This window comes from Pholcus phalangioides, unplaced genomic scaffold (assembly GCF_987345545.1).
Source record: "Pholcus phalangioides strain wild (caught in Gottingen) unplaced genomic scaffold, Ppha-v1.0 ptg000042l_1, whole genome shotgun sequence".
Lineage (NCBI taxonomy): Eukaryota > Metazoa > Arthropoda > Arachnida > Araneae > Pholcidae > Pholcus > Pholcus phalangioides.
Window position 1 is genome coordinate 21,378,259 of NW_028301628.1, and position 25,268 is coordinate 21,403,526.

Below are 25,268 nucleotides of genomic sequence, written 5' to 3' on the forward strand. Positions count from 1 at the left end.
GAATTGGCGTAATCCTGAGGATCTACTAACATTTTATTTTGGGCTTGAAATCAATCTAACTTGGATAACAATGCAGTTATTATAAACTCTAATTAAAACAATAGACAGATTAAGTGTAATCAATTTTTCAGGAAGCTTTTGGACCCTTAATACCTTTTGTTTGTATTTATTTTTTCTTCCTTCAAAAAATTATAAATGACTTTTTTAGCGTCTATTTCGACCATTTTTAGTGACTAAACTCTTAAGGGCTCTATTAATAACTAATTTTACCATTTTGTTGCAATTTTACACACAGGCTAATCAGACCTGGATGAACCAGGCTTCCTTGACACGTATAAGAATCACACCTAGGGTTGTAAAACTAATCGGTTTATATATTAGAGATAAACAAATATAATTCAGGACAATGTAAAATGACCAAAATATTTTTTTGGGGAGGGGGGCTTTTTCTTCTTCACTGTGGTGTTTAAACTGTTGATGAAAAATTTCAACGAAGTAAAAAGACAAATGCTTTTAAATCAAAAGTAATTGACTGATTATTGAAAGTTCAAAATCAATAGCTGACCTCAAAATCCAAATATTCTGAACCAGAAGTTTCCCTTCCATCATCATGGGTGTTACCACAAATGATAATAGGTGAAGATGCCTACAAAAAATATGTAAATAAGAAAATAAAGGTAACAGACTGTAATTAAGAAAACTAATAAGGCTAAAAAATCATTGAACATAAAGTAAATTTACATTATTTTGTTTATATAAATAATTATTATTCAATCTTAATATCAAAGTGTCATTATGAAAAATAATCCAAAAATGAAATGCTACATCATGCAAACAAAAATTCAAATTAATATATGTAAACAAATTAATATGAAATATTATATTATTAAATATATTAGTTGAAGAAAAATATTTCATATTTTACTCTTAAAGGAGTCCTAGGTGAACTCCATAAACCATCTGCACAGCTGTTTCTTTTGTTCTTGTCTATGTTCAGATCAACAGGCTGATTCTCACTCAAATCGTCAATCTGTAATCATATTATTGAGAAGAAAACAATTATTTTTTGAAATTAGACTTGTTGAAAACTTTAATGAAGTTGCTTTTCTTGACTGTCTTACTGTTAAATCACTATGCGACATACAATACAGATCACAATTTTAACATGTGAAACTATTTTTTGGGAAATTAAAACCTAATAAATTTAATTTATTACAAAAACCATATCAATGCAGAGTTACTTATACATTTTTTGGGGATCCAAGTATCACACAATCATCATCTTTTAGGGAGCATGATATTTCTTCTACTTTGTTTCGATCAGTTGTCATTGTTGGTACTTTACTCTTTTTATCATCCCTCTAAAGGGGAGAAAAAACACAAAATTTAATTCCAATGAAATGGTTTTTTGTTGAAACAAGATGAGAACTTTGTTTTTGATGCCAAAAAGAAAGGTCTCTAAGCACTTTAGCAGAGATAAATTGAAAGGTAAAAGTGGTAAACCATGTAAACACCATTTTCATTTCATCATTTTTGTCGCACCACGGTCATTTCCTGCACTCAAGGGCAAATTAGACCCTGGGACCTACAATTTATTGCCGATTCTGAACGGCAGGCTTTTTTTTTATACTCATTGAGAGGTTGGCGCACTAACCTCTTGATGGGGTTAGGTAGCAATTTTTTGCAGCGGTCAGGTAACCGTTTCTGTTGTACCCGTGTATCAAGAAAGTTTTCTGACCAGGACAAACTGGATATCAAACTTGCGACACCTCTAAACATCCTTCGGTACTTTAGGCAAGCATCTTATCAACCGGGTTACCGCACCCCTAATACCATTTTCCATGTTAAAATCGTTCAAAAGAGCATGTAAAAAGGTCACAAGAATGTGTTCCTATAAGCTACAAAAACATTTTTTTGCAATTTCCCATTTTTGCTTTGGGCACCTTTATCCTTCAATTATGAAAAACTTACTTGGATTTGAAGAATTAGCGAGAAAACTCAAACTTTTTAACAGAACTATTCTATTATAAATGCCAAAATAATAGATTGACTTACTTTTTTAAACTTACTTTTAAAAATTTGAACGAAAAACTTATTTATTCAAGTTATTTACTCATAATGCTAGTCAACAGAACTTGCACAGGTGGAAGGAGAAAAAAACTTTACATAACAAAAAAAATTCATATTTTGTACACAGATTATTAATGATGCTTTTCTAACCTCTTTTGAAATACTTTGCTTCAGCATAACTATTTGATCTTTCAGCACAATAATCTCCTGTTTTTTCTGAATCATTTCATTGCTGTATTCTCGCTGTGACAAAAGTAAAAATAAAATAGATGTGAATACAAAGTCTAAATAACACGATATTCATTAAGTTGGATCTTAAAGGCTTACAATCAAGAGCATACCCAGAGCCTACTTTTGGGAAGAAGGACACTTTTGGATTGGAGAGAAGGAGGGTACACAAAATTTCTAGCAGAAAAATTTTAAGTTGCTGACTACCGAAAAGTAACATTTTAAATTGGTTAAAATGACATTTTAAATTGGTTAAAATGACATTTTAAGAGTTTGTCTTCCCTCAAACTCTCTCACGTGTGTATACAAATTCATCGTTATGATAAAGATCGATGCAATTTTATAAAAACAATAAAAATAAGTAAAACACCACAAAAAACTCACAGGCCCGATTTTTTGAAAACTGATTTCTGTAGTTTTGAGAGTGTCTCCTGTTAGCTCTATGGTTCATTGTGGTCGTCCGAAGAAACTATGGACAATCCGTAGCAGTTGGCAACTCTGAGTATATGAAGATCATCACAAGAGTAAAATATAACTAAAGTCATCTGCATGTATTATAATGTTGCCATGTAGTTTTAATGAGCAAAAGTCATTAATAAAAACAATAAAAAGTAAAGGACAGATTATAGAGTCCTGAGGAACTCCCCTGGCGATAGTTAAATATTTACTTGCGAATCTTCACTCTCTGCTTTCTGTCAGTTAAATATGATTTGAACCACTGAAGTGTAACTTCTCTAATACCTTCATTAGATAATTTATCAATCAAAATCTCATGATTTACATTATCAAAAGCCTTTGAAATATCAAGAAATAAGTGTTTTTTGCATTTAAAATCAAACGTTTTAGGTTTCAGGCTATTGTAATATAGGCACAACGATAAATTTCATCAAAAGGATATTTACAGTTCGTCTTCTTTACATAGAATCAATTTGTAGATCTGGTCATTTATCTAAGTTTCTTGCACTTGCAGGGAGAATTTTTCTTAAATGGAAAGTTTCGATTTATGCAGTTGATAAAATTTGTTAATTTGTAATATTGAAGCTCTAGGTTTTCTGAGTGATAGTTATAATTTGAGAGAAAACTATGGATTGCACCAAGATTATGTAATTGAGCATGATGATTGGCTATTTCATTAACAGTAAGCTGGTTAGTAACATTAAAATTCAACCTGCAAACAAAAATGAAATGATCCATGACATCCACCATGAAATACTCCAAAATATATATCACATAATTTTGGGAAAAATGGATAAATGAATAATCAACACATGACACATGTGGATGTATTGATCATTTACACACAAAAAAAAAAACTAATGAAAAAAATTTTTTTTTGCCCTTTTATCTTGAATTTGGTACCCTCCTAGAATGGAGGGGCACCAAATTCTTGGGTATGCAACCATACCCCAAGAGCCACCTCTGCATCTTGTAATAAAACTTTTTTCAAAGGGATAGCCAACTCAAAGTTGGATAACCTAAGAAAATCATATTTAGTCTACCACCACTGCGCATTAGCAGCCTAACCGGTCCCAAACCCAGATTTTTGCTACATGAAACTCATGACTGCATAGCGGCTAGATAACAAAACTACATATATTTATGATAGAGTTTTTAAAGGTTAATTTTTTTTCTTCCAACGATCTCAGACAATTTTTTACAATTTGAACAGGCGATCCAATCCTATACGATTCTTCAAAAAGGAGCATGTGCAATCTTGTGGGAACAAGGCAAATTTACACTGTAAATACGCTGTCTCTGATGTGGGTGGGTAGCCGCGAAAGTACAGTAATTTTTGTTTTATAACCCACAGGAGAACAAACCCTTCAGAAGTTGGAAAATTTGCTATAATAGCCGCTCATTCAGGGGCACAACTCAATATTTTGTAAGCCTATTCACAATAGCATGACAAGTTATATATTTTATACCAATACAGTTTCCTACTTGCTTTGTGCTTAAAAGAAGTGGAACTACTTTTTAAGCTCATGACATAGTGCAATCATGGCAGACAGAGAGGAAGAAAAAAAGTAAAAAGTTAGTACAGAGGATTTACTTTCCACACTTCTCTCAAAACTGAAGGTATGCATCCTATGGGGTGCATTAACAAAATTTTTATACATCCTTTCCCGAAATTCTGGGTATTATAGTGGAATTTCTGTACATATTAGCTTTTGCTACTTGGTATATTACAAATTAGATGAGGACACTGATTCTTAAAATTCCAGAACAGGATAACTAAGTGTAGAAATAGATGGTTATTCTGCATTCAGCTTAGCAAAAATGGAAATAATTCCAGTCTGTTTCGATGTTCTATTTTATACAACTTTTACTATAATATATAGCTAATATATAGCAACCAAAATAAAAATTAAATTTAAGAAATGTGACAAAGATAAAATATAGATGCCTGAACAGGCCAATATACCCACCTGTAATTGTGTGTACTTCCAGTAAATATGTGCTCTATCTTCTTTCAATTGTATTATTCCATCATACAGCTCTTTGGTATTTTTTCCTACTATACCAGAACATTTTTCTGCAATTGCTTTCAATTCTTGAACCTAGGTCAAACCACACAAAATTGATAATACAGCATCTTTAAAATTCAAACAAAATAATTGGAGTTTATGCCACCTTAACTTTTAGATGAAAATTTGTATTTAATGCCTGGCAGTGAGCACATCTACGTCTGACTTAAAAGCCCCAGTCCAAATTTAGATTTAACATGGAAGTGCTTAACCAATCTGAACACACCCAGCTTCAAAATTAAGACAGCAATCTAAATAGCACTGACATTAATAAAATACAAGTAGTAGTTTGTCTGATAAGACTATGCTATTGAAAACCTCATGTAAAATTGAATAATGTTCTAATCATGAAAAGAAGAAAGAAAATCTATTGAAAAACATTTGAAGCAACTTTAAGAAAGAACATAGTTATTGCGATTATGGAATCTTCCTCCTGAAAATTTCTGCTCTATAAGAGATTGATATTTGTGAATTTTCGTCATTTTGACAATGGAAACTGAGGAATCAAATTATACTATCACTGGTAACAATAGATCAGTTGGTTTTTTAAAAAGAACAAAGGCTATTATTACAACAGTGACTATGATATAAACTTTTATCTTTAATAAAGAGACAGCACGACTAATTGACATTTCTAAACTAAAACTTGTGTTGATTTTTAAAATCAATACAAAATAATAAAAAAAAATAACAGCCCAATAAAACATGATTAATTTTCGATTTTAGGCATTTAAAAATTACATTTTCCAGAAAACTGAGAGAATAGTAGGTTTTATCTTGACATTTGAACAATTTGATTTAAGAAATTACATTTTTACCCCTTTTTTTTTTAAAAAAAGAAAGTTGCAGCACAATAGAAACATTCTTAATTTCAGTATTTAAGAATTTTATTTTCCAGAAACTTTTGTCATATGACACTTGCATGGTTTCATACACATTTTTTTTGTAACATAAAAAAAAAAAAATATTTAACCCTCTCTCAGCAGCATTCACAAGATATTTCACCTCACCTGATGCTTTGCATTTTGGCAATTATAAGATATCTCATTCCCTTAAAACTCTTTATTTCAGCAGTGATGAGCCCAGATATATCTGCAAAACAAACCTTTTTTTGTCAAACTTGTTTTCCATCTCCCTCACAACAACCTGCTAGATTTACAGACTGTGGGTGGAGTCAGATTTTGTTCAAATTTTGATAACAGAAGAGACATGCTTGAAATAAACTTTTTTTTCTTTCCTATCAGGATATTATAGTGATGTGGACACAGTATAAATAATGGATGGACAAAGAGTGTTCCTCTTTCCCAGTTTATGCTCTCAAAGTTGGGGGAAGCACTATCACCAGCATAAAATTAGAAGAGTTCTTGAAAAAAGATATAGCATTTTATAGAGAGTTTAGTGATTTCCACCGTGCAAGTGGATCAGTGAAATTTTAAAAACTGCAAAAAGGTTGAAATATAAAAAGAAAAACATTGGAATCAAAAAATATTCTCTGGAAGAAATGTGGTGAGAATAGCATAAGGTTTTCTCGAAGTAATATATATATATTATAGTAAACTTTGAGAATCTAAGTTCTGTAAATGTGAAGCAATTAAAAATGAGAAAAATATGTAAATCAGACTATTTTTAAAACCATGTACTCACCTCTTTTTTGAGTTGGTCCATTTCCATGTTTTTAGATGTAATTTCACTTCCTACTGAATCAATCTTAAAAAGAAGAAATAATACTCCTGGAATGAATACACTGAATTCTAATGAAATTCAAGAGTTGTAGAATTCTGAGTTGAATAATGAAAGAATAGGGTGTCATCATTCAACTTAAGCTGGTGTTTTAGACTGAAATATACACATCTCATACATATATAAAATGGATTATCACTCTGTGTGTGTAGGTTCACAATACTAATCCTCAATTTTTTATCAATTTTCTAGAAATTTTACATGTATGCGTTAGACAGGACATGACTTGAATGATATATGCTACTTAAAAAAATATTTTTGAACTGAAAATGTCAAAATGTTTCAAAAAATGGTAAAAAAATTGTTACCTGATTCATTACAGAGGTGAAGACAGGGCCATAACTGGGCTGAAGCAACCCAGGGCCTCAAGCCAAATGGGGTCCCCCAACAAAAAAATTTACACTTATTTAGCATAATAACCACCCTTTTGGGAGTCCAAGAAAAAGGCTGTCCCAATAAGGCATGCTACAGTCCTGGGTGAAGGTTTAGTTACATAATTAAAAGTTCAGCATAAAATAAACAAGACATTATTCATTATTTATTCATGCAGAAGTTACGACCTTGTTGAGTGCGGGTGGAATGAAAACCGATTTCTTTTCTTCCTCCCAGGAAGCATGTGTTTTCTAATGATTCTTTTAATGACCGCAGTGCCACAGTACCCCCCCCCCCCTTCCAGTGCGGATCTCATGAAATAATTATTGACAACAAAAAATGTATATACAGATATACATATAAAGACGAAATTACACAGGCACTTATAAGATGATTCGGGAGACAACCTGCCGCAATGAATCACAATGGGCTCGCTGTTTGGACTGCCACTGTCTGTGCCAATGTGTGCTGGTTTCACTCATGCAATGTTCACACATACGTTTCTTCCTTTGCATCTGATGGTGATAGTGTTATTTTGCCTAGCGGCCACTTCGTAGGGGCCTTCATATGGGCACTGCAACGGCTTCTTAACAGCATCATTGTGAAGGAAAACATGCATGGAATGATTGAGTTCTTTATGGATGAACGTTTTGGATTTAGTATGGTGAGATGCTGGTACAGGCCGAATTTTCTAAAAGTGTTGTTGTAACTCAGTGAGCAACTGTTTCTCAGTGACGTCTGTGTTGGAAGCTGAGAAGAACTCGCCCGTGAGTCACCATATACCAGTTCAGATGTGGAGCATTCCAGGTCTGGCTTGTATGCTGCTCTTAGACCGAGAAGAAAGTTGGCAATACTCTTAATCCCCCTATAGTGCAGAAAAAAAAACTGCTCCATTTCTAAATTTTGTGCATGGAAAAAATTACAGTAAAATATAGGAAGTTGAATTTGGCACTTAGCTAAACTGCACTAAGCATTTTCAACGTGGCATGAGGTTTCCCCTGATTAGCAAACAGAGGAATAATTTTTTGTATAAAGCCGTGAATTCTATGCCCTAATTGCTAGATGTACCAATGTAAATATTGTTGGGCTTTTAACTTTACTTTTCATATTAAAATTTTGAGTTTGCTCCTTTTTTTGCCAAACCTCATTAAATCTGTGAAAAATTAAAATATTTAAACTATTAAGCAACATCATGCAAGTCTGAAACACACCCACCAGTTGTTTAAAAAATGATCTTGTCCATAGAATTTGTTTTATTTAGTTGACTATGAATGACCCTTTGGTTGTACATCAAGATAGTATCACACATATAGTGCAGGTGAGTTGACACCACTCATTCACATTGATGGGGGAGGCTGATGAATAAAAGCACTTTCTACAAGAAAAATGTTAATCCATAAATTTAATTCAGGCTCAACAACCTTTCATGTTACATAAACATAGATTTTTGGTGTTTGTATCTTTTGCATGAAGTTTGTTTGTAGTTTAGTTATTAATGCTGAATTAAATTTAAGCAATTAGAAGAAAAAAGCAGTTGGGTGATGTGAAAATATATTTTCTAAATGATTAGCAAGATTTGTTTTAATTCATAAGCAGTCAGTTAGTTTTAGTTTAAAAAATCAGATTTAAATTTTAAAAAAATCTGAAAAATTGAAGTTTTGTTATTGTGGGGGTGTACAAAAATGTGACTTTTTTTATGTCTCCGTTTTTTTTCAATTTACGCATAGATTGTATTGAAATCATTCTTAGAGAAATTTCACACAGCGTTGATCTTCATTAGCTGCATCTTCATCAGTCTAAGATTCTTTGGGTGAAAGGAATGATGACAAGTATCATTTCACGCTGTGTCAGATAAGACAAGGCTGGAACTAGAGGGGGGCGGGAAACTGTCCCAGGTGGCAAAATTTAAGGGCGGCAATTTTAGGCAAGAACAAAGAACACTTCTAAAGTTATTGAATTTTAAAGTGGTGGGGGTGGCAAAATAATGTTTTCCCTAGGCGGCAGAAATCCTAGTACAGTCCTGGATAAATTGAGCTCAGTCAGGAATATGTCCTGGCGAATTTGACTGTCATACCAGTATAATACTTACATCGTTTCCTGTAAAACAGTTAATCATATTCTATGTGCTTTTCCAAACATTTTATTTATTATAGTAAGCAATCATACCTGACAAGCGCATTTAATCAATTTAAATTTTAATTTAAATACTTTTATACTTTTGAGTTATACTGTTCATACCAATTTGAAATTATTTATCATGAGAAAAATTTGGTATCACAAGAAAAGAAAAATTGGTCAAGTGATTTTATCCTGGCTATTTTCTAATGTCTTTTCGAAAAACTTCGCCAACACCATGAAAACGAAATATAACCTTCATTTTGCACTTTTCTCGTTTTGGGTATTGTTATGATCAAAAAAAGCTTTCTTTACTTCCTTTTTATGGAATACAGTAACTTTATTAGGATGTATTCAGTGCATACCTAAGGAACATTCTAATACTCCAGCATTTAAAATCCCATTCATAGGTAATTCCAGTTGTCTCTGGTTCCTGCCTATGACAAAAGCTTTTTTCTTCTTTCCCATTATTGACAAAAGCTTTTTTCTTCTTTCCCATTATTGACAAAAGCTTTTTTCTTCTTTCCCATTATTGTGAAAAGCCTCCAGAACATACCCTCCCCACACTATTTGACAGGTAGAAGCCACAGCAATAGTATGGGATCTTCTGGAATGCCTGAAATGAGGATTTGGGGGGGGGGGTTGAGAAAAATGTTATTGGAGAAGGGAAGTGGTCAGACAAATATGTTTGGTAAACTGACTTGAAAGGAATTTTCTGATAGGAATTTTTATTTTGTTTGAATTTTTGTTGATGTACTTCCCCAGTTTTTTGCTTGAGAATTTTTTTTTCATTGACATTTGAGGGGGGAGGGGGTATAATAGAACTTCGGTTATCGGGGAAGCAAATTTACCAGGTACAGTAATAAAATTTCAAAACTTCATGAAAGTAAAAGAGAGCCACAAAAGAAATTAATTCTCAGGTAACAAAGTTGAGAGTAATACAGTCCGCATTCAATATTGTGACCCTCTTAGTCCTGTTGAAAAAGGATGTCATATTGGGGAAGGGTCATTATATTGAAAGTAAAACATATAAGATAGTCGTTCTATGAAAACATTTGGAACTTATCCTAACGGTTGTTGTAATGGAATGGTCACTATAATATGGGGTCATTATAACGAGCATCGACAGTATCAATAATATTGTTCCGGATAATTTTCCACAAGACTTCGAGATTACAAAACAAGAAGCGGTTCGACGGACAAACACAGATTTATTTACAGAACAGCAATTTACACGTATTTACAGGATAATCAGAGAGCTAACAACTTTCTCTTACCGTTCAAACACATCTGACTGAATCTCCTTGTGCCTGTCTAGCCTATCATCTTGTGAGCGCCGCACTATTTATAACCCCGACAGAAACTTCGAGAAATAGAACATTCCACAAAATTCTATCTTACAGTTTCCTAGTCAGCGGCACCACCGTACGGAGGGGCCGAACCAATGTCTGGAGGGGCGGGACTTTCTGGAATGTTCTCATCAATAGTATCTTCCTCTGATGAACCGAAACCGGCATCAACCGATTTCGATATTTCGGAGAGCCATCGAACAAATCGCGCCATCTATCGCCTACAGATCGCAACAATATCAAGGAGAGTAATATTATTTGGTAATAAAAATAGGGCTCAGAAAAAACAGAATCCCCATAACGTGAGTAAATTTTTAAAAAAATCTATTAGTGAATATATACCATTTCAATTTAGAAAATAAAATTGTGAGGGGCCCAAGCAAATGCTCCACTTGTCTATGATATCAAGTCTGGCTAATCAAATAATTAAATACAAATAGGCTAATCAATTAATTAAATACAAATAGGCTAATCAATTAATTAAATATAAATAGGCTAATCAATTAATTAAATAGGCTAATCAAGTAATTAAAAATAAATAAAGTTTTTTTAAAATTTTCTTTACTTAAATTGTGATTATTGGGCATGAATAACATGAACATATACACTGAAATTTTAAGCATTAAAATACGCATGAATATATACAGCGAAACTTCTTTAAGACAACCAGTCCATGTTCTGCAGAAAATGGACATCTGCAAAAATGACTGCTGAATGAAGGTTGCATGAAATGAAAAATAATTTTAGGGGAGGGTATGAAAATAATGTTTCTCAATGTCAAATATTATGCTCAATTTATTTTACAATGCCCAAAAACAAATACAGTGAAACCTTGCTACAACGAGGCTCGATATAATGATAAATCTCTCTACAACTGAATTTTTTCAAATCTTGTTTGAAATAATCTAGTCTGTAATGTTAAACTTCTCTCAATGCAACGATATTCTTTACCATGATAAACTTCTCCATAACAATATTTTCAAGGAGGGTTTTGAAAACACTCTACGAAGTTTATTATTTTTATTTATTTTTTGCTTGAAATAGCTTTCAGTATATTTTTTAACTCAGCTCATGTTTCAGTTCTTCTGAGGACAAGCCCTTCCCACTTGTATATCACACTATATCACTTGTATATCACTATATCCCACTTGTATATCACTATTGCCACTATATCAAAAAATATTTTTTTTATGCAAAAAATATTTGAAAAAAATTAAAATTTCGGAAGAAAATAGCTATATATGGTATAATTAATATCTGTAAATTCTAATGCTATTTAAAGGCTCAGCACTAAAAGTTTCGTTTCAAGAAATTCATTGTGACACACCTCTAAATCATATATGCTAAACGCATGAACCGCAGACCGAATGCAGCCCACCAATACAAATCTAATTCTGTAATTTAATGAACTAAGCAGAACATATTTACAGTTTGCTTAAGTGGCACAGTTCCAGAGCATTTAAGCTGTTTATTCAAAAATCCCTTGGGTGACATGTGGCACAGTTTTAGAGCACTTAAGCAGCCCCCAGTGGTGTTTTATATCACTTAAGTTACCCCTGGCACATTCCAGAATACCTAAGTGAATACCTTCTCAGCCACCTTGCTGGGCATTTTGCCTGTTGTGGTGTTGTATTTGTATTTGATCCATGAAACATTCCCAGATTATTTAAGTGATCCACGGCATAATTGCGAATCACTTGAGTAATGTGCGGCACAGTTTCAGGGCACTTAAGCAGCCCAGACACATTTCTAGATCGGTTGAAAGATTTGCAGGACATTTATAAATCACTAAAATTGCTCTGTAGAGCTGTTTTAGTTCGGGTGCCTGCAAACTAGGGAAAGGTTTTCCCAATTTTTGGCACACTGAGTAAGGTGTGCCATTAAGAATATTTGATATTTAAAAGCTTGGTTGATTGATGATAAGCATCACTCGAACCCCCTCCCACTTCATCCAAAAGTCAACAACACCCGAACCCCCCCCCCCCCTCCATCGATGCTGACACGATACTTGAATGATCCTCAGTATTACTACTTTTTTTGTATGATACACCAAAGAGTATTGCGACAACCTCTTTATGCATCGAACTGAATTTCTTCTATCAGCTAAATTAATTAAAATATTTTGCAGCGAATAAATGCTCAAAAGTGAATTTTTTGGTGATACTAAGAACATCGATTTAGAAAAGTTATCACCATCAGCATAAATTTGATGACTTGTGATTATAATGTTGCCTCTCAATATAACGATAAATTCCTCTACAAAGATATTTTTTCTTTGTCTGATAACGTTATATATATATATCAAAGTTTCACTGTATTTTCATGCAGAACTTGAAATAGCAGATCATTTGATCAGTTCCTTAATCTGTATTATCCAAGATCTGTTTCCAGATCGAGTTTCTTTATAGCAAGTACAGTACATCTTCTTTCCTCACATTTCTTTTGTTCTCTCACTATTCTTTACTGAATCTCCACGTGATAAAAAGTGAAAAAAGTATCCACAAAGGTAAAACTTCCACACATCCTTTACCTATTCAGTAAAGATCATAAAATTATTTGTCTGTCACCCTGGGGAGCAAATTTTTAAACTGTCTTATCATCTAGCAGCAACAATATAACATTAGCTTGTGTCATCCTATTTACAAATGTTTTCAACCTGATTGAGTTACACATGAACAGAAAATCTGATTGAACTGAAAAGGTAATTATGCTGATGTATAAAGATTGTAAGGTTATACAAAAAGAACTACCAGCTCATAATGCATTGGGAAGAAAAAAATTCACAAAAACTTGTTTTTTAAACTCTTATGTATAAGGAAGTGGTTGCGGACAAGTTGGTAGTTGACCACATTCAGAGGTGGCAGCAGAATAGGAGTGATTTTGGATTATGTCTATGGAGCCTATTGTCCGTTCTAAGAGAAACTGGCTGCAAAGGAAAGTTAGCCAGGGAATAGAGGTGGCCACCCCTATGGAAGTTCCATTGTATTTCTCATTCCAACTATTTTATAATTACTCCAATATCGCAACAAAAAATTCCTTCGGGCAGATTATTTGTGGTCATCGGTTAGCTGTAAGCCTTTTCCACTGTCTCTGACAATCGAGGTTCTACTGTACCCATGACTTCCACAAGGGTGGGGCAAACAGGGTTCTAGCCCAGGGGTCCTAAGGCAATTATCATAATTTTTACTTTATTTTATCATGCTATAAATTCACAGTATAAAAGAGTCCTTGAAAAGTCTGGTTTGGGAGTCCTCCAAAGATCCCAACCTATGTGCCCTCTGCTCCAGAATATGGGGGGGGGGGGGCATGACTGTACTTCTGGCTTAAAAATTTTTTAAATGCCAATGAAATGCCCCAAAGTAAAAAAAAAACCTGCCAACAAAATACAATTTACCAAGATAAAGTCATATCAAAGTAATCTGATCATCTGCTGCTCTCTTTCTTTGGTAAAAGTTGACGGCATGAGACAATTATATCTTTCTTACCTTGCTGTCCAAAAATTGTGCAGTGTCTTAGGGGTCATTCAAGTATTATGTTGTCATCGATGGGAAAGGGGTTTCTGATTTGCTGACTTTTGATGACAAGGGGGACAGGTTTGGGTGATGCTTATGTCATCAACCACCCTTTATGAAAATCTGAAATGTTCTTAATGGCATCTTACTCGGTGCGCCAAAAACAAGAAAAATATTTTGCTAGTTTGTGGGTGCCTGAACTAACATTTGCCCTAATGATAAATTTCTTACAGAACCTCCCGACTTCAGCGATCTCTAAATGTTTCCTTCAAGTGCTCAGCTCAGGAAATATGTCTGGTGCTGCTTAAGTGAACTGGAACTGTGCAACTCATCACTCAAGTGATCCGTAATTATGCTAGAGATTACTTAAGTTATCTGGGAATGTTCCACAGATAACTTGAGTAATGTAGAACCGCACTGGGGGGGGGGCACTTAAGTACTCTAAAAATTGTGACACATGTCACTCAAGGGAACTCTAAATGTGTCACAGATCATTTAAGTGTTCTGGAACTGTGTTGCAGGTTACTCGAGTGATCTTTGAATGTGCCACAGGCCTACTTCAGTGATATGAAAACGTACCACGGGTCATTTAAGTGATCTGTAAATGTGCCGCTCAGTTCATTTTTACAAAATAGGGTTGGGGGAGAAGGCAAGCTACATCAGATAACCTTCAGGGCTACATTTGGTCCATGGGTCAAGGGTTTACCATATATGGCTAGAAGGGTGGGTCGCAATGAATTTCTTAAAGAGAAATTTTGAGTTCTTACCCTTCAAATAGCATTGAAATTAACAGAAATTGATAACAACATATAAAGGAATTTTCTTTTGAAATTTTAAATTTTTTTAAATGTTCTTTACACTAAAAAAAAATTTTCATCTGGGATGAGGCACACAAGCTCCCTATGCAACCCCCACTCCCATGTACATTTCTGATCCCACCAATATGTGTTAGGAGGTAGAGGGCAGTGTTGACGAAACTTTGCTGATAAGGGTGGGGGGGTCAGAGTTTCGCTTACTTTTTCTGACAAGGAGAGGGTCAAAAATGGCTAAAAATTTGCTGGCGTAATACTTGAACGAGCCCTTACACGAGAAAAAAAATTTGATTTGTGCTTGAATGTCTTTCCTCAACTATATTACTACCTCTTTCAGTATTGTTGGAAATCTATAGAAGAATCTCACATATTCGAATACAGATAGTGTATTTAGAGTAAGTTTTCAGCTGATCTAACCATTTTTCTTTCTCTAATCTTTTCAGCCATCTGCTGTTTTCCCCTCCTGTAATTTTCTATAAAAACCTTGTCTAGGCACCAAAGAAATGTACCATCTCTGGAAGCAACAATACACCCATAGGACACAACAATTAACAAGTAATCCTAAATATGTTTATGGATTGATGTCTGTTTCTTTCAAAGACGACGTCATTATTAGTAGCCTAAAAATTTAGCTGGTATGCTTTAAAATAACAAAAAGAGACTCAAAAGTTATTGAGAGTTGGTGAGAGTTAAAATATACCTGTGTAGCAGCTAATTGGCTCTTACCCCCCCCCCCCTCCCCCTGTAAAACCCGAATTTTTGGTAATATGACAAATGTGCTTTCCGGGGTGGATTGTTTATATTGAGTGAGCATTATTTTTATTCTTGCATTCTCAGAAATGCATGTTTTTGCAACCACAAACTAATCAAATCAAGATCTACAATCTAGATAGTCTTGTCATATTCAGCTGCATGTAACCATGTCAAAAAATATCTCACATTAGAAGCTGTAGGATATACAGTGATACCTCGGTTTTTGTCAATAATCTGTTTGAAAAAGATCGGCAAAATTCGAAACCAATGAAAACTGAGGTAATTATTTCCATATGAATCAATGTAAATCCAATTAATTCATTCTACACTCTCCAAAATACAAAAAAACACATTTTATAGAGAATAAATAGTGTTTAATACTGAAAATAATAAGAAATTATTTTTAATATTTTAAAATGAATATAAAAGACTAATGTAAAGAATAAATGAAAATTTAACTTGGAATTTACATTTTTATACCCTCCTGAAGACTATTCTAGGCATATGGAAGACAGAGAGTGGAGAGAGAGGTGCAGATATTCTTGTTTGGAGGGTAGAATTTCCCTCTATAAGGGCCTTAGGTATCAAGGCACTTCCTGGGGCGCTGTCTGAGTTCACTTCTATTCGGACAAAAAATTTTCAGCCCCAGACTTGTCCAAAGTTTCATCTGCGCCGTGCCTATAGTCCATTTCAGGTTAACTTCGCAGTGAAAAGAAAGGTAGAGAATGTACTCTTCCAGTATAAGATCCAGTAATAACTGTTCCACATCTTCAATTGCTTGTGATCGTTATTTCGTGAGCACATTCAAACCTTTTGCTACATTAGCCTTCTTTATAGCTTCCTTTTTTGCCACAATGGAACATATCATGAATGGTGACATCCCATATATGCTTCCGATTGCAGCAATCTTGATGCCATTCTTGTATTTTTCAGTAATTTCCCTCTTGAACTCAATCGTGTTCTTGACCTTCGAAGGGCAGCTGGCTCTGAAAATTTTCTTTGGTTCCATAAAATTGTTTGGCTAGATGTGTAAGGTGTTGCTCACACAACGAGAATCAACACCACGCTGAGCAGGACGATGAAATTAGCAGAGATGTCTAGTGGGCACATAGACAAAATCTGAGGCAACCGACGAAAACAAGACAAATTTATCATGGAAAAAATTGATGAAAACTGAAACCGACGACAACCAAAGTCAACGAAAACCATGGTATCACTGTAATTAGAAATTCAAATTCCCTGAATTAGAGGACTAAGACATATACCAATTAATTTCTAATGCGAACATCACGGATGAAAAAGATATTGCTGAAAATGATTTAGTGACAACAGCTCCAACTGATGTATGTGGAATGGTAGATATATTTTGCAACAATGAGACTTAGGTTTTAGAAACTTCCGAAGCATGTTATTAAAAAGATGTAAGGCAGAAAAGAGGTGTGACAAAAGAGGTGACACAAAAAATAAGTGTAACACAAAACGTAAGTGTAACACAAAACATAAGTTTAACACTCATGTGAAAATTTAAAGAAAAGGCGAGAAGGTTTGGAACAATCCAAAAAAAAAAAACCTATTGAATGGGATAAAAAAACCTCTTTCGATCAAAACCACAGCTGTGGATTCCTTTGGAAAACGATTTGCCATATGACCATTATAGACCATATATGACCATTATAGCATGTTGGGGATAATTCATTCATAGTTGCGAGAAGCGGATCGTATTTCACATTTGAAATTCCAAATAGAAGTGATAATGAACCTTCTATGAACAAAGAAGGGGTTAAACATTCATCCAGGTCATTGTTATCAACTGAAAAAATATGCCAGGTCATCTGATGGCCATTATGTTGTGTCTGCGATGCAAGGATGGTGAGCGATTTGCCAAAAAGACACTGTATAATACTACCAATGTGACAAATGGATCCATGTGAGTGAGTGAGGAGAGATAGAGATGTTTCTTCTTTTATCACAAACATTAGAAAAAAAATTGAATTTTCAGTACACATTTTTGTGTTGAAAAAACCGATATGCATTGTGAATTTGAATTTGTAGTAGAAAATTGAAAATTTTATGATAACTGTACTCCAGAAATAAATAATTGTCAGAATATAGGTGATACCAGTTTCTGCTTTCACCTCTTCCCATGTGTCAATGTTCCATTTATGCAACATAGTGAAAAACAAAGAAAAACTTTTTCCTCAAATTTGAAAGTTGATCTATGTATAGACATGTAAAAGGACCTTGAATTCCAAATTTCAAAACAATAAGTGACTTTGTTCATAGTTTGGCTTTTAAATGGTTAACTTATTCTTTCCCTTCAATACTCACGAATTTGCAGATTTGAAAATGACAGTGGGCTTTATCATGTACCCATATGCATTTGCACAAAACAACATCCTAAGTCTATCCTTACTTGCCTTAAAACCAGGAACTCGCTTTTCTTCTTAGGTAATAAATGTTCTTTTGGTCGGTAGAGGCTTGATCACCAGTGATTTTTATATTGCGTAATCCGAACGTTTCTTAAAACTATGAAACCAACCTTTACTGCCATAAAATTCTGTAAAAAAACACTTCACCAGCTCTTTCCTTTATAGAAGAATAACATTTTTTCACCTTTTCCATTACAATCTTAGAATCAATTGGAATACCTTTTTTGAAGTAGTCCTGCACTCATAAAAAAAACACATTTTCTGTATGAGAAACACATGGATCCCGTAGGCAATATAAGGTTTTCACTGTTACAGGTGCAGCTACAGCCACGTTTAATTGAATTTCAGATTTCTTTTTCTTGATATAGATTAGTTGATTCCGTAACAGCGGCCCAAAGTAGCAGTTGACTTATTTGCAAGTTGACAGAACTAGCTAAACAAGCAACTAAAATGGGGAAACGAAGAAACAACAATACTCCTACCACAATCATCAGCTAAGGCAGCCATCAGGAAAACCTTTTGCTTGAATGCAAAATGAATGGATAATGAAGCAACAGGTAGGAAAGCTCACCGCATAGTTAAAATGGTGAAGGCAAAAAGCCTGAACTGGAAAAAAGGTGTTATAATCTTCCTAACAGAAATGGTCCTTTTCCAAAGCACCTCCACCGCTTTGAAATCCTCAAAAGCGATGACTGTAGACGTGGAGAAATCGTAAATGAGTTACATTATGCCACCCAATGTCCAGCAACTTCACCATACCACCAACACGCTCTAGCAATTAAAAATATTGACAATTGGAGGAGACAGTAACAGTCAAACCAAGCACTATCACAATAAGTCCCAGAAGATCCTCAAGAATCAGATGACCGGTTCTTTCACATGCTGAGGTGTCTGAGGATGAGGGGCTCTTGAGTGAAGGATGCTTCAATTTAGGAATTAGTCGTTGTAGTATTGTCTCATCCCTCGGCAAATTTGCTTCCCTCTTGATGGCAAATTCTATTCCTATGTATATATATGTATTGGTTTTTGTACTTTTCCCCTTGTGTTTTCTCAATTTATGGTTGATGTTTTAAGCATTTGATATATATATATATATATATATATATATATATACATACATATATATATATACATACATATATATATATATATACATATACATACATATATACACATACATATATACATATACATACATATATATATATACATACATACATACATATATAAAAAATACATAAAAATACAATATATATATATATATATATATATAGTATTTTTGCATTGCTTTTATATTTTTTGCAGTGTTTGTGTTTTTGCATTCTTCATTGTTTTTGTGTAATTGCATTGTTTTCGTTCATTGTTTTTTTTTAATTTTCTCAGTTTTGTGCTGTAATATTTTAAGTGTATGAGATTCTGTCTATGCACATTTCATTATGTAAAATCAATTTTTTTCCGACACGGTTCTGCCTCTTCACAGGGGCAACGGCTAAAACCTATAGAGCCTGGGCCGTGTTCGGTTTGAAAGAAAGAAAAGAAAGTTGACTTATTTTCACCAAGCATAGCTCATATTTAAAAATTTTCTTGTAAAGTTTTCAATTTTTTTGTCTCTTCAAAACATTATCAGAAGCACTAGAAAAATTAGCTATCTTAAACACCCACAATTCAAATTTTGTAAAAAAACATGTGAATGACCGTTTCTAAGTGTGTGTGTGTTGCCAACAATGTTTTCCAATAAAGCTGACAAGACCGCAAATACGAAACTTGCGATTACCAATATACGAGAATAAACTAATAAACTTAAGCTCAATACAATACTAGTTTGAAATTAGTATGTTTTCCAATCATCAAAGTAGTTCAGTCCAATTGTGTTTCAAAATGTTATTCTATAACAGCTCTAAAATCCTACTTGTAAGCTTGAAGATATAAATAGAAAAAATTACCTCTTGCTGAAATAATTTCTTCTCGGCTTCTTTTTTCAGAATATCTTTATCTTTCTCCATTAAATCCTCCTCTAGTTTCTCTTTTTCATTACTGTATTGTGCAAATAATAAATTCAATACAAATATACATGAAAAGTATATAGCTTCTAATTTTAATAAAATTAACGTTTTTGATTGAAAAATATTCATAATAAAATTTCTTCATGGAAAGTTTAGTAATGCATCCCAGGCTTTTGTTTCCTTAAATTAATTACCAATTTAAATCAAAATACAGGCTTAATAAACTAGGAAAATCTATGTCTCTGTTAGTAATTTTTTACTTTTAATTTAAAACATTTAATGTAAATATTTAATTACTCTGACAGAGTAATTAAATGTAAAACCAGAATGAAAACGAATGAATGAAATGTAAAAAATTATGGCCAGGATACTCTGAAATTTTTACAAAATATGTCAGACTTTTTTTTTAAGACTTCTTTTGGAAATGACCCATAAGTAAATTATGCCTCTTTTGCTGAACTTATGCTTACTGCTGAATAACTGTTCACTTTGTCAGACCAGATAGGGCCCAGGCGATGTCCTTGCTGAGATTTTAGCTCTTTACCCAGTTGGATTGGGCCATGCAGAAGAGAAATTCATCTCTGCCCTCATGGGGACTTGAACCTGAGGAAGTTCATTCTAGCAAGCAAATACTGATAAGGTTGAAAAATCATATAAAACCAATTAATCAGCATGTTGTGCAGAACTAGCACGTCCTAATTCTGGAAACTGGTTAGCCAATACTATGAAATCAGTAGAATGGAACTGTACCTCTTTGCTTAGTAAAGTCAGCATGCTAACAACATAGCCATAAGTTTAGTCATAAGGCTGGGTACAGGAGTACCGAATGTGAGCATTTGTGTGTCTATTCAGGGTGTGCACCTTCCCAGTTTAAGGGTTTTCGACAGAGGGGATCTGTGAATTTAATCAACTTTAAGAAAACTGACCAAAAACTGAAGGAAGGGACTAATGTTTATTTTTGTTTACTTTATATTTTCCTCCACTATAGAAAATACACTCATGTCCATAAATTAAGGATAATGCCAGCTCCGGCAAATAAAGGTTCAGAAACAAAGCAAACGTTACTTATTCATAAAGCCCATTTATTAAACAAAAGATAAAGAACAAAAACGATGGTGTATGTATGATACCATTCATAAAAACTATGATTTTTGCTCCCTGGAGCAATTGTAAAATAATATCTCCATTACAAAAACTTACTATTACATGGTTGGTATGATGGTTAATACATTGTATGTCTCCCATGCGATGAAATACAGTCCGTACAACGCCTAGGCATGCTGAGTATCAAATTATCGATCTGATCTTGGGGAAGATCACTCCACTCAGCAAGCAATGCTCTCCGAAGTTCCGGTACACATGTAGGAGGTGGTTGATGGGCTGCAACTCGTCGGCCAAGTATATCCCACACATGCTCTATCGGATTCAAGTCAGGTGAGAATGCTTCCATTCCATACGGGTTATATCCTCAGATTCAAGGCATTTGTTTACGATGTTTGCTCGGTGAGGATGGGTGTTGTCATCCATAAACACAATTCTGTGCCCATGGCACCCCTAAACAAACGTACATGTTGTTCCAGAATGATGTCCCAATAAATTTGGGCTTTCATGGTTCCAGTTTGAACATGCAGATCTGTTCTGGAACCCAGTATAATTCCACCCCAAACGAGCAATGCTGCACCACCGTAACGGTGTCGTTCAATGATGTTGTCTTGGTGGTAACGGGTACCTGGCGTTCCCCATATGAAAGTCCGACATGAATCAGAGTGCAAGCTAAACCTGGACTCGTCGGAAAACATCACACAAGCCCACTGTGACGATGTCCACATTGCATGTTCTCTACTCCAGGCTAATCGCTGCCGACAGTGAGTTGCCGTGAGCGGAACACATCCGACAGGCCTGCGAGCATATAGACCAATATCTCCCAAATGTCTGTACACTGTGTGCCTTGAAACTGTGGTACCCGTGGCTGCAGATAGCTGACGAGGCAGGTCGGATGCTGTGCTCCGTCTGCTTCTTTTGGCAGTTACTGCCAAATACCGGTCTTCATTCTGCGTTGTAACTCGGGGATGACCTGTACTGTAACGTCTACTGACATTTCCGTTATCTTGGAATCGTTGCCAAAGCCTAGAGATGACACTTTGGGCAATTCCAAGTTCCTCGGATACTTCCATCTGAGTACACCCACATTCCAGGCGGCAGATAATTCTACCAAGTAAAAAATCATCCACATGCGTCCTCTGTGTCATAACTATTCGCTTATGGCACTGAGCACCTTACAGAACTCTTGTGAACAATTTTACTTCTTTGCCACCATTCCTTATATACCCCTCCCTCTTACACTCTCGTCATTGTGACGTACTATCGGCATCATCTGGTGGCTTCCTGAAATTTGCATATCATTCTTGCAGATGTGTGTGATAATTCTACAGGTGAAATTTTTACTTTAGATTTCAGTGTGATTCTGAATTATCCTTAATTTATGGACATGAGTGTATATTGGTAAAGCTTGAGCCATATGTACATGGATCATAACAGCTACTTCAGTGTCATTAGGACAATGTGAACTGAGCAGAACTTGTACAAAAACAGGATTTTGTTTTGGTTCAAACCATTTTTTTTTTGGTAATAGCATTTGCATTAAAAATGATAAAATTTCTGAAAAATCATTCAAATTTCTAATAATTAAAATATGTTTATTAATGCAATTAATACTAGAACTGCAGAGTGGGTAAATTTGACCCAAATAAAACTTCATTTTCATCTATCTCGAAAACTTAAGCGCAGACGGTAAAAAATTTTGTGACTTTTCATGATATCATATGAATATTAAATAACACTTATACCTAGAACCATGGTTTGGGTCATTTTGAACCAACATACTATTCTATGGGAAAAAAGGGGGTGTAGAATTTTCTCTAAAGTGGTAACCCCTTTCTAAAATGTATTTCTAAAGAAGATAGTGAAGAATAAAGGTCTTTTAAGGTCAACACCTCAATTTATTGAGATTATCTATTTTTCAATGAAGGAACGTCAAGTAGAACAAAATATTTTTTATTTCTTTAGCCTCGGAACTGAAAAATCTAACCTTTATAATATTTCATGATTTCTGATAGCAGGGGTTTTATTTAGATTTACAATATATATAAATTTAACTTGAATTAATCAACTAGCAAGAACTGCACTCATGTGAATTATGAAAAGGTGATTTTCTGTGATTGAATGCTTCAATAGAAGAATGGGGCAGTGCGGGACTAGCAAGATCATAGCCCATACATCATTTATCAAGAATATTAAGTAGATATTGTGGTCTGTAACACTTACATCATTTAAAAATAAATAGAAAATCGTATCTATACTCAAACTCTTTCAAAAATAAGTACAAATGACTCTTTTTTTAAAAAAATTTTAATTATTTCAAAACTACTAAATCTCTTCGCGTTCTCCTAGTTATTCTTCCACTTTCCTGAGGCTTAGTTCATCCTGGACTGGAGTACGCTGTAAGGTTTTGGAGACCATATCTACAGAGGGACATAGACTTGGTTGAAGGGGGGAAGAGAAAAGTGACTTGTGTCCTCATTGGCACACATGGCTTAAGTTATGAAGACAGACTTCATTTTGTGAATATGTTTACAGTGAATGAACGCAGGTGTCGAGGAGATCGAAGTGTTCAAAATTTTCAATGGTATGGATAGGATGAATCATGATTTATTAATTTGCCTTCATTCAACTGCTTTTACAAGGGAATACCAGTATTGTTACTAGTAACAACATAATAGGGTTGTTAGTAAATAGAATAGCTTAGCTCTGGAGGTAGTAAATTCTAATATAATTGACACGTTGAAAAAGAAATATGATATAAACATGTTGGGGTGAATTGAGAAGCTATCAATACTTAGAATAAGACAACCATAAGTATTCTTTATGAGCATTGTATAATATTTTATGTATATATACATTGTTTATAGTTTTTGTAATTGAATTTTTAATTGGGTTGCTGTATTTTAGAAATATATGACATCCATATTTATTATGGGCATCTTTTTTTCAGCCATCTCTTTGGGCATTTTGCCTGTTGTAGTGTTATATTTGTAAATAAGTTTAATTTTCTTTCCCAAAAAGATGTTGATGAGCTATTATTTTTTAATTAAAATATTTTTAGCCTGGGAACTGAAAAATCTAACTTTTATAATATTTCATGATTTCTAATAGCAGGATTTATTTAGATTTATAACACAAATTTAACTTGAATTAATCAATTAGCAGGACTGCACTTAAGTGAATTACGAAAAGGTGATTTCCTGTAATAAAATGCATCAATAGAAGAATGGGGCAACACGGAACTAGCGAGATCATAGCTTACTTCACTTGTGGGTCATATTTTTGTTCTTTCAAGAGTGGCCCCCTTGACAAAATTTGACTGTATATCCATATCTTGCAAAAGTGATAATATTAACTGGATAATACGGTTATTTTAAATTGTTCACATTTTTAATAGCTATAATTAAATTTTGGTAAGCACAAATCCCTTGAATTCCACTGACATTCTGAATCATCAGACTGAATTCATCATAGAAGTACAGATATAAAAATATGCATGGAATAATAATCAAAGAAACTATAATAAATATAAGAATAAAAAAAATGTAGGTATTGAATTAACACTGTTATGACTTAAACCATACATGCATTTTCTAACACATTGGGACATGTCGGAATATGTTGAAAAAGTATATATTCATGCATAGTCCCAACATATTTGTTTTTAGAGTTGTGCTTTTGCTTGTGCTACCATCTGGCTTCCACATTTTGAAGTAAGGCCTATTAGCACTACAAGCAAATTATTAATGGTGAATGTGTTGATTTGAAAAATTAAATACTAGAGCAAGACTTGATATGTATTAAGAGCAATGAAGAACAAAATATACTTGATCTGTAAAACAATTAAACTCACGCCAAAACAGAATATTTTGCTTCATACTGTCTCAACTGTTCATCCAATAATTCAGCTTGGGATTTGAAATTCTGAAATTGATTATAATGATATATAAAATTAAATAAACAAAAGTTTTCATTAACATACATGCTCTTATCTATTTTCACCATATACTCTTCAGCCTGATTGTATATGACGTTCACAGCATTATTTTATTTCAAAAATACAGAGGAGAACAATACTTTGCAATCAGCTTCTAGCTTCAATATAGTTTCATTCAGCTCAATAGCATTTGATTCAAGTTTTTCAAATGTAGCTACTTTTTCTTTGTAAAGATCTAATATGTCTTGATGTTCCTTTCTGTTGAAGATATATATATAAAATTAAGTTCAATTTTCTATTGAATAAATAAATTTTTATAATA

At 33.9% G+C, this 25,268-nt stretch overlaps 1 protein-coding gene across 2 annotated transcripts in view; it reads right to left on the minus strand.

Annotated features, from left to right (window-relative positions):
• Positions 1-25,268, minus strand: part of LOC149064646 (uncharacterized) — an 88,618-nt gene that overhangs the window by 11,460 nt on the left and 51,890 nt on the right. Inside the window, exons 17-25 of one of the 2 annotated variants that reach the window (XM_089254961.1) lie at positions 25,087-25,204; positions 24,863-24,933; positions 19,849-19,939; positions 6,468-6,530; positions 4,725-4,856; positions 2,221-2,313; positions 1,248-1,361; positions 926-1,030; positions 566-646 (exon numbers count right to left, since the gene is read on the minus strand). In XM_089254961.1, coding sequence (XP_089111087.1) covers positions 566-646; positions 926-1,030; positions 1,248-1,361; positions 2,221-2,313; positions 4,725-4,856; positions 6,468-6,530; positions 19,849-19,939; positions 24,863-24,933; positions 25,087-25,204 — 868 coding nt within the window. The remainder of the gene's footprint in view (positions 1-565; positions 647-925; positions 1,031-1,247; positions 1,362-2,220; positions 2,314-4,724; positions 4,857-6,467; positions 6,531-19,848; positions 19,940-24,862; positions 24,934-25,086; positions 25,205-25,268) is intronic. The other variant, XM_089254962.1, reaches the window with a different exon arrangement.